The sequence below is a fragment of the Volvox carteri genome (assembly GCF_000143455.1).
Source record: "Volvox carteri f. nagariensis unplaced genomic scaffold VOLCAscaffold_54, whole genome shotgun sequence".
Taxonomy (NCBI): domain Eukaryota; kingdom Viridiplantae; phylum Chlorophyta; class Chlorophyceae; order Chlamydomonadales; family Volvocaceae; genus Volvox; species Volvox carteri.
The window spans coordinates 146,857-157,373 of NW_003307597.1; the positions used below are offsets into that span (position 1 = coordinate 146,857).

The 10,517-nt window shown below is 56.1% G+C and overlaps 2 protein-coding genes across 2 annotated transcripts in view; both read right to left on the reverse strand.

The window, feature by feature from the left end:
* VOLCADRAFT_96642 (uncharacterized protein) overlaps positions 1-688 on the reverse strand; it is a gene marked incomplete at both ends in the record, with an annotated part of 12,100 nt that extends 11,412 nt beyond the window's left edge. Inside the window, 2 exons of the mRNA XM_002955712.1 lie at positions 314-332; positions 679-688. Of these exons, the coding sequence (XP_002955758.1) occupies positions 314-332; positions 679-688 (29 nt within the window). The remainder of the gene's footprint in view (positions 1-313; positions 333-678) is intronic.
* Positions 689-1,444: 756 nt separating this feature from the next.
* VOLCADRAFT_96643 (uncharacterized protein) lies at positions 1,445-10,144 on the reverse strand (the record flags this gene model as incomplete). The annotated part of the gene is made up of 13 exons (XM_002955713.1): positions 1,445-2,966; positions 3,124-3,311; positions 3,731-3,931; positions 4,131-4,343; positions 4,553-4,992; positions 6,002-6,202; positions 6,400-6,535; positions 6,781-6,926; positions 7,120-7,161; positions 7,528-7,548; positions 7,858-7,899; positions 9,742-9,955; positions 10,091-10,144. 13 exons carry the CDS (start codon positions 10,142-10,144, stop codon positions 1,445-1,447), a joined length of 3,420 nt encoding a protein of 1,139 aa, XP_002955759.1.
* Between the last annotated feature and the right edge of the window lie 373 nt (positions 10,145-10,517).

A 10,517-nucleotide genomic window follows, 5' to 3' on the forward strand; every position in this document is an offset into this window, starting at 1 on the left:
TGACGGGACTTTGGGAAATAGCTACACGACAAAACACGTCAACAGCCGAGACAACGGCACGCAACGAGACAGACAGAGAGATAGATAAACTGACAGACAGACAGACAGACAGACGGACAGACCGAACACAGCAGGAATCATTACATGGCAATGACAGGGGCGCTGGACTGCAGGTCTCGGTGTGCCAACCGCCAAACTACCATCCAACTACTACCAGCTAACACATCAGCATCCCAGGGAAGAAGAGCGCTGTATGACCCACGGGTCCGTCCGTTCCCACGCTGCCGCTTCCCCTGCCCTCTCCCGTCCCCACCTGCTCCGCGGCCGCCTCGCTGGTAGTGGCGGGCGGTGTCTTTATGTCCGGTTGCGGTGGGCGTTGTGCTGTTCTATTGGCGACGTGGAGCGAGGCGTTGGTTGAGTTTGTGTGCACCTGGAAGAAAAGGGTTTTGTAAGGAGGTAGCGGTGGTTGGAGATGGGTGAGAGGGGTGAGGGATGGTGGGTGCTGCCGGCGGGGTTCAGTCCTTGTGGAGCTATGTGGCGGGTGGAGAGCAGTTTCCGGGACATGCCAAGTATCGAGTGTCACGTGTAGATGTGTATGCGGTTTTCTGCAACAACCTCGCAACCACACCCACACACTCTCTGTTGTCACTGTCTGTTGTCGCCTCACCTCCAGCTCACCTTGAGCCATCCGATGCCCGACTTCATCACCTCGGTGATGCCATTGCCTGTCAGCTCATTTTCTTAGCCGCCGCCACGGCCACCGCTGCCCGCTCATCACCCGCGTGTTCCGCCATTCCCGTCGTCTCGGAATCCGTGCGGCCGCAGGCCGTGGTGGCGGTGGCGGCGCCGCCCCCTTCCTTCTCCGGAGAGGCGCCGCGGGCCGTGGTGGTGGTGGCAGCCCCACCGCCACCATCGGCACCCTTCCAACGTGATGGACCATTGCCAGGATTGCCAGGATTGTATAAAGTCGATGGCGCTAGGCAACATCCAACACATTTTTAATGGAGACCCGAACACATCACAAAAATGTACAATGGAAAGGCTTTATGTTGAATCTGTTTAAATTTTCCTCTGAGCAGCAGCATTAGTGTTGGAACCCCAATTCAGGTAGTCCACCTCCCGATGTGCACCACAAGCGAGGAAGCGTACGACATGCATGTTCAAGTACAATAATCCAATGTGAGGACATATGCTGTACATGCATACATACATACAGACAAATGCACACAGCGGTGACCCACACAGCCCTCGCCCACCATCACCACTGCCACCAAGACCTATCCCCTTGCTGTCTGCTGCCTGGACTAATGCGCCTGCAGCACTACAGGAATAAAGCAGGTTCTCCTTGTCGTGCACATTGCACTACTACCCCTGAGGTGTGTCTGCTACTACATGGCTACACCTGCTTCATACGCCTTTTAATACTGCTCCCCAGCATGCATGATTACACAATGACCTGCAGCACCACAGACCCCGTTGCATCCATGGGTGCCACTGCTGCTGCCAGGCTGGGTGCCACTGCTGCCCCCAGGCGGGGTGCCACTGCTGCTGCCAGGCGGGGCACCACTGCCAGTGCTGCCCCCAGGCGGGGTGCCACTGCTGTTGCCAGGTGGGGTGCCACTGCTGCCCCCAGGCCGGGTGCCACTGCTGTTGCCAGGCGGGGTGCCACTGCTGCCCCCAGGCCGGGTGCCACTGCTGCCCCCAGGCCGGGTGCCACTGCTGCCCCCAGGCCGGGTGCCACTGCTGCTGCCAGGCGGGGTGCCACTGCTGTTGCCAGGCGGGGTGCCACTGCTGTTGCCAGGCGGGGTGCCACTGCTGCCCCCAGGCCGGGTGCCACTGCTGCCCCCAGGCCGGGTGCCACTGCTGCCCCCAGGCCGGGTGCCACTGCTGCCCCCAGGCCGGGTGCCACTGCTGCCCCCAGGCCGGGTGCCACTGCTGCCCCCAGGCGGGGTACCACTGCTGCTGCCAGGCGGGGCACCACTGCCAGTGCTGCCCCCAGGCGGGGTGCCACTGCTGTTGCCAGGTGGGGTGCCACTGCTGCCCCCAGGCCGGGTGCCACTGCTGTTGCCAGGCGGGGTGCCACTGCTGCCCCCAGGCCGGGTGCCACTGCTGCCCCCAGGCCGGGTGCCACTGCTGCCCCCAGGCCGGGTGCCACTGCTGCTGCCAGGCGGGGTGCCACTGCTGCCACCAGGCCGGGTGCCACTGCTGTTGCCAGGCGGGGTGCCACTGCTGCTGCCAGGCGGGGTGCCACTGCTGCCCCCAGGCCGGGTGCCACTGCTGCTGCCAGGTGGGGTGCCACTGCTGCCCCCAGGCCGGGTGCCACTGCTGTTGCCAGGCTGGGTGCAACTGCTGCCCCCAGGCCGGGTGCCACTGCTGCCCCCAGGCCGGGTGCCACTGCTGCTGCCAGGCGGGGTGCCACTGCTGTTGCCAGGCTGGGTGCCACTGCTGCCACCAGGCCGGGTGCCACTGCTGCCACCAGGCCGGGTGCCACTGCTGATGCCAGGTGGGGTGCCACTGCTGCTGCCAGGCGGGGTGCCACTGCTGCCCCCAGGCCGGGTGCCACTGCTCCAGGCTGGGTGCCACTGCTGCCCCCAGGCCGGGTGCCACTGCTGTTGCCAGGCTGGGTGCCACTGCTGCCCCCAGGCTGGGTGCCACTGCTGCTGCTAGGCTGGGCACCACTGCTGCTGCTGCCAGTGCTGCCACTCAGGCCGCCACTGCTGCTGCCCTCATCATCAGTCAACCCCTCAATGCTGCCGCCACCACTGCCTGATAGCTGTGCACGAAACTGTGTGTCCTTTTCCATGGTGTGGCGTGACAGCACACGCAGCGCCCTGACGATGTCGTCATTGAAGCCAAGCAAGGACTGTCCCAGCACCCTGGGCAGCGCCTCAATTACATCCACATTCACCGGGATGTCGTGCTCCTGATCCCAAGGCTTCGCATGGACCAGCACGTTCCGGCTCAGCCTGCACATGTGGATACCAGGCAGCAATTAACGGGTCTGGGTCAGATGCCCATAGGTCTCTGGCTCAGCCAGCAAATGGTATTCAGCACACTCCAACAAGGCTGCATGGGTGAGGCAGCAAGTAGCAAGAAGGGAAGCAGGACAGCCAGCCAGCCTACCGCAGGTAGAACACCAGCATGGCCAGGTGAGTGCACCGTGCCTGCTTGTAGTCATTTTGTAGTCGGTCATTCCACTTCGATGACAGCACCTTCTGGAACCAAGACTGCCGCTCCCACAGTTCCTGAAGGCCCAACACCACGCCACCCTGGTCGCTTGCCAACTTGGTGGCGGTCTTGTCTGCAATGGCCTGCATGCATGAGTGTTTGATGTTGCATGTTGAGTGTATGGAGTACATGGGGTATAAGAGTGTGTGTAGGCTTGTATGTAGGTGTTAGCCACTGGTAACTATCTGGACAAGTCTGAGAATCAATTCACCGATTGACAGGCATCCTGCCAGCACACACATAACCCATAAAAGCCATACCAATATGTGCAGGATGCATACTGCAACAGAGTGGTGACACAAGACTTCCCAGTAGCATAGAAGGGCGCCAACACCCACACCCCCACAAAGATAGGAGCTGCAATGGAGACTCACCAATGGACAACTACACTGCGGTGCAAGCACAAACTTCTACATAAGGCCCCATTCTACACAAACACCATCTGCATGTAGTGCTTCTCCCATCTAAATCTGACCCCAAGCCCTGCAGCCTATGGAATTACCTGCAACTTGGCTGTAAACTCATCCATCCCAGCTGGTGGCTTTTCACGCTCCCACCGGAGGCTTGCACGGGGCCCAAGCAGGTAGTCAGCTGCCTCACCGAGGCGGAGTAGGTTCACCATCGTGTCCAATTGCATTAGGGTGGCACTGAACTCCAGGCTGCTCCAGCTCTCCCGCAGTGTGCCATCCTGGTTGATCACCAACTGCAGGCAAGCAGGGCAAGGGTGGCATGGCATGCACTTAGCACCAACATGGGAAGGGGGGCCCACAGCAAAACAGGGAAGCAGGATGATACACAAGCGCAGTTGAGCTTGCCCCAGAACTGAGCTTTTGCTGTGTTTAATCAGCTCTATGGGGCGGGGGAGAAGGGGCTCGGGCACATGGTGAAAGACCCCCCCTCACCCGCACAATCTGACGCTGGTGCGGGTCACGGAAGTAGTAGCGCCCATCCGTCTTCCTCTCCAGGTGCGGCTCCAGGAATCGCTGTAAGCACTGTAAGCCGGGGTGCAGATCTGTGTCGATCCGTGCCCCCACATCTGGAAACGCCAAGTCCAGCACAGTGATGCGCTGCAACAATGACATGCCCTCCAGGCCCAGCTTCCACTCCTTTCGTGACTGAGGTACATAGTGAGATTCAACGGGTGGGCACCGGATAAAAAGGCAAGATTTGAGGTGAGCAGTAGTGGGTCCAGCCATGAAGAATTGGTGCAGCCAGTTCTAAAAAATGCCAGCTCTACAGCAACTGGCCCCAGTTGATTAAGACAACACAGACACTGCTAAGCTGAAGCATACAGAGGCCCTGAGATGGGTGTGCTGCAGGTTACCTCGTCAATGAGCTTCATCCTCATGAATCCACGGATGAAGGCAGTCACATCCAGGCCTAGGGGGGGTAGAGCATCAATCCAGTCCTCCACCAGGACTGTCAGGAGTGCTATGGATGGAGGGCAGAGCTCCAGCAGCTTGGGGTCCAGCTGCACTCCGGCCTTGGAGCTCTTCAGCAGCTCCCATGCCAAGCTCATGTGCTCGGGCCTGTAGGTTGCCGGTAGGTTCACGGCACTGGCACCAGTGATGACTGTGTAGCCATTGGGCGGCATGTCGGCCAGGCTAATCCAGGTCTGCACCATGGAGCTGCCGGTTATGCACCACAGCATGGTGTGGGAGCCATACACCAGCAGCAGCTTCATGAATGAGTTCCGGATATATGCAGCCCCGCTTGCATCCAGCTTGCCGTCAATGGTCGGCAGGAACAGGCTCTGCATTTCGTCTGAATGGCAGGGATAAGGAGGCAGGCAGCGACACAGCAAGGGGGGATGAAGAGTATATTGTTCGAGATTGGAAACACCAGGACAGGGGACCAAACAAGTACTGCGAGGCTCAGCCCAGGTGCAGGTGTGTTGTATTCCACTTCTTAAATCTGGTCCCAAACTGATACATTTTTCTGTCTTATTTTTCCTTTCTCGCTTGGTGTGGTTGCTGGACAAGTTCGCTGGAACTAACTGAATTCCAACTGCCTATTTTGCCGCTTTTTCTGTCAGATCTTTATGGCTCCGACCTCTGGGTCAGACAGCGAGCAGGATGCTGTCATGGATGCCTACAAGTAAACACCACCTCAGGTGGAAGTCCATACTTGCAGAAGTATGGGCGGGGGTCGTAGCACAGGCTACGACTGGGACGCTGGTCCCTGGCTTGCAGAGCCCCCTCATCAATCGGAAGCATGGATCAACGGTACACCATTCCGGGACTGGACCGCGCCTTTTTGGAATTGGCTGTACGATTCATTTTGGATGGCCACATCCTCAGCTATTTAAGCGGGTGAAACTCTTCCAAATCGGTGTCTTCCGACGCCACCATCCAGTTGTGGTTGAGTAAGATGCAGCCGGTCTAGTAAAAGCTCCAGAAGCACATTGAAGCAGGATGAGGGGGGCGAAGTGTCGGATGCACAAGTTGTTGGTATACCCATAGGGGTGTAGTGAAAGGAGCAAGCAGAATTGGCTCGTGTCCCCCTTCACCCAGATGTTTGTGCAGTCAAACATGCAGCATGCACTTCTTAAAATCAAAAATGGTAATGGGGCTTGCGACTTGCACCTGCACATCTGCATGCCCATGGTTGTGTAAAGCAAGCAAGTTGCTGCCATGAGAATGGCATAGTTTGCCATGCAAAATGATACAGCAAGCAACCAAGAAAGCCATTCAGACCCAGCAATTCAACAGAAAGAAACCAGGCGAAGAATCCAGGAGCCTGTGATAAAGCCTCCATCAGCATGACCCCATACCGCATAACACGAGCACCGGCACCTCCACCGCCTTGAGGAACTCCCGGATGGTGTGGCCCAGCAAGCCACGGTCGGTGCTGAAGAAGCGCCGCCCCAGCACATCCTCTGCAGCCTCCAAAGCACCCTCCTGCATGGGCACATGCTCCTTGCGTGCCCAACTCAGCAGCATACCCAGCAGGTCCCGCAACATGGCCGTAGCACCTTCCTGCATGCAGGGTGTTGACAGAGCACACCATTTGAGCCACCACCCTCACAGCCAGCTCCCATTACCATGCACAAATCAATCCTTCTGCAACCAATGCCTCTGCAGCACAGTCATGGCATGCTCACAGAAGCAGCATAATGGAATGGAAGTGCTTCAGCAGCCTTGAGAGTGTGTTCCAATATTTAACACCCACTTGCCTGCCGTTGCAGCAGACCACAGTTCAGGCGCAGGGCCACCATGCCTGCCAGGGGGCCCTCCCCTCCCTGCTGGCGCAGCACCTCCGCCACCACCGCAGGAACCACGTGCTCCAGGGTGAACGACTTGCCCGTCTGCAACATGCATGTGCATTGATAAGAGGTCATAGGGCTACTCAAGTGTTGCGTGGTCCTGTGCTGTGGCAATGACATGGAGTCACACTGTGGCTAAAGATACCTAGGATGGGAGGTACAACACAACAGCATACCTTGACAAGCCCTGAGACCAGCAAGGGTGAGGGGGCTTTAGCCCGGTCTTTGTCCACCGCGTCACTCATGGCCATTTTAGCCCATAAGCGGATACGATCCACCACCCTCACTTTGTCCATCCTCGCAGTGTCCACCCTCGCCACATCTATGTATGACAGCACTGAGTCGCTGTAATGCAGCTCCACGATATCATTGTTGTTGACCTTGTAGTGCAGCTTGGCCGCACTATCCACCAGCCGCCTTGGAGCTGGTGCACCTGCACCATCACCCAGGGGGCGGGGCACAAGGTCGCTGGCAAGGTAAAAGGGACTTGCAGGACAGTTGGCAGTGGCAACCATGTTGCACACTTTACCCCTGTGCTAGCTGCATGCACATCTTGAAAGTGAGGTCACTGTCGTTGCCAAATCGATTCTATACATGTGTCTTAAAACCCTGCAAAGTACACTCACCAGCCCCTGCCAGGATCCCCAGGCCCAGGCCAGCTGCCGCGCCTGCATGATGTGGGAGCGGCCAAGGAGCACGTGCAGGTGAAAAGTTGCATGCCGCTGCACATGCTTGCTGCATGTGCTTGATGCGGTCCGGTGTGCAGGGTGAGATGGGGGGTTGGGCATGAAAATCCTGATACACAGCAGAGGGGGGGTGCTCGTTTCAAGCACTAGGGCATGCCAACCCAGGATGCTTCAGTATTGCAAACCAATACAATGCATGCTACAACAATTTCAACATGAGCTTTGATGTTGTGCTACTGCTGCAACAGCGGTTGGCATTCAGCCTACGTCATGCTGTGTGAGGAAGTCTCCTCATCCCCAATCAACCACATGTCAATCCATACCCTACAGCATCATGAACATGCTCACTGGCAGCCAGAGGCAGCAAGTCTACAGGGGGAGGAAAGTAGAACGGATCCCAGTGAGATGGCTGGTTTACCCGTGTCGTGGGCAAACAACTAACCCAAGAACTTTGAGTATTTTCATTGGTCAGTCAGGCAGTCAGCCACCATTCAGGCGCGCTCAGCTGTGCCCACAGCGACCGAGGTAGATTCCCACAGTTGCCAGCCAATTCTGCTGTGCTCGCTGCAGAACCTCAATCTCATACATACTGTACCAATGTGGGATGCCAGGGCTGGTGTTTTGCTCAGGCCAAACCGCCAGTGAGCAAATCCCTGGAGGAACCCAACACAAACTCACCAGCTCCTGCTGTGCTCCCCACGCCCAGGCCAGATGCAGAGGCTGCACGACATGGGCACAGTCGGGGGGCTCTTGGAGATAAGAGCTGCATGCTGCTGCACATTTCAGGTGCACTACCTCTCCCAACTACCCAGTGACGCATTCCAAGCCTCCCAACAAACCTCCCGCATACCGCATACACAAGCGTGCAACAACAGCCCTAATTCACTTTAAGGTTATTCATCAGTTGGTCAGTCACTTGGACACACTCAGCTGTGCCCATAGCAGCCAAGGTAGATCCCCCGCCATGGCCAGCCATGGCCAGCCTAATCCGCTACAGTCTTTGCGGTAGCTGAATCGTGTACATACTGAACCACCATTTGAAATGTTGTTTTTGATTAGGTCAAGTCGCTGATAAGGAGATTTTCACATATACCCCGCCGGCGGACGGTCCCCTGTCTGCAATGCAACACCGTACATCCTCTGACCATCCTCTGACCGTTCCAGCGGACGCCTAGCGCAGGGAACGAGCTGAAACGGAAACCTGCGGAAACGGAAACCTGCGTAAATAGGTTTTGTCACGCTTTCCGCAGCGAAGCCCAGATTGGCGGAAATGCGGAAAGAAAATCCGCATTTCCGCGTTTGCTGTACGGCGGAAATTGAAAAACAGGTTCCAGGCATGCGTTTGCCATTTAAAGACTGCGTTTTACACTATAGAGTTATTTGATTAAGTCAAATGTCAACAACCACTGGCCCCAACCTGGGGGCTGCCGAAGTCACAGAGATTGACTGTGTTTCTGCTCGGAAGAAGGGTTTTTGATAATTGATTCCACAATGTCCGTAAACGTGGTTGAAGTTGAACAGAGCCACGTCGTTGCAGTTATCGTTGTGCGGTGCCATTTTTAGATACTTTAGCCCTCTCGCCTTTTTTATTCCTTTTGATTTTTTTTATATTGAATTCATATTGTTTAGACGATTACTGGATTAATGCACAGTCAGCATAGACTTGTCCGTGAGGCATGCAGACATGCCGGACGGGTATGTGGAGTAGGCATGCAGACATGTCACTGCTCCGCAACGGACAGGGAGACGATTATTATTCAGTGTTTCAGGGCTCCCTGGGCCCCTACCCCATGTAACATATGAGTGGCAATTTCTGAGCATCCCAGAGCAATCCGTCAGCCAACAACACTAATGGGGGTGGTATACGATAGGGCTGCTCAGGCCTGGGGTCTCAGGGTTCAAAGAGAGGCGGGCTGCTTGAAGGGGGCAGGGTGAACACCGTCAAGGGTGTGGGCACACAATAGTTGATCGCTTGGCCCCCGCCACCCCCAGTAATACGTTTAGATGGCTCTACCTTCGAGCACGATTGGAATCCACCAGATTCTAGATCCCACCGGACAGAACCGCACTGCCATAAGCTGGTTTCAGACTGTCCATGTTATCGCCACACTGAGAAGAGCTAAAAAACATCGTTACATATTCATTTTATAGTTTTCGCAGCTTTCCGCAGTTTCCGCAGCCTTTCCGCAAAGGGCCTCCCGATTACGAAAAGTTTCCGCAGACCTGGTCAAGTTTCGGCTCGTTCCCTGGCCTAGCGGACGGTCATGGAAACGATGGTCCAAAGCTCCAAAACATCTGTATGTAGATGATTTATGAGACGCTAATAATAAATGCTCCAGCTTGCACTCCTTGGCAATCAATTAACGCGCAAAACACTCGCCAGGCGAACCTAACCCCAAAATCGTAACACACATAGTAAAAAGGCTTCTAGCATAAAAGGAGACAGCAATCGAAAGGCGCCCAGGCGCAATACTACGACCATTTGTCTCTATATTGTTTATGTGGACTATAATATAGGTGCTGACGAAGGCTTCAGCCGCACACTCTTCATGGCTCACTTACATTGCATCTTGAGACGCAAGAGTTCCTCATCGCGAAGTTTGAGCTTCTCCTCGCGGAGTTGGCGCTTCTCCTCGCGGAGTTGGCGCTTCTCCTCGCGGAGTTGGCGCTCCTTCTCGCGCAAGTGGGCCAACTCGTCTTTGTCCTTGCATAATTTTAGTGCATCCTCCGTTGCCTCTATCTGCGACTCGACCTCCTGTATTTTCCTATCGAGGGTCTCCATGCGCCCAACACCAGCGGAGTTGTTAAACTAGAGCTCAGAATGTAACGAACATAAAGCAGATGCTATATCTTCTTCGTAAGGACAAAGTCTCTGCTGGCGGAAAAATGGAAAAGCGGTTGCCGTACCTACAGGGATTACAGGGATTCGTCGTAGGGAGCTGAACACGTACGTGACAAGAACCATGAGTTATGCATTCACTTGTGTAAAGGGAATTCTTATTGAGCTGCAGCATAAGGCTCCATGGAAAGGACGGCCAAGACCTCGAGGCGAGACGGACGGCCGAGACCCCTCGGGCCGAGACCTCGGGCCGAGACCTCGGGCTGAGACCTCGGGCCGGGCTGAGACCTTGGGCGTCTATGAAATAAGTTTGCCCTGGTGACTGATTACATAGCTAGACAGGTGCATCGTTATGCGAACTTCTCAACTGACGCATCGCGTGGAGCGCCTTGGCAAGCAAACGCCGGTCACCTAACGTCGACGCTCGCGTAGGACCTGTCGAAATGTCGTCGTAACCAGGGCACTCCATGACGACATGATACTCATCTTGAAACCCGAT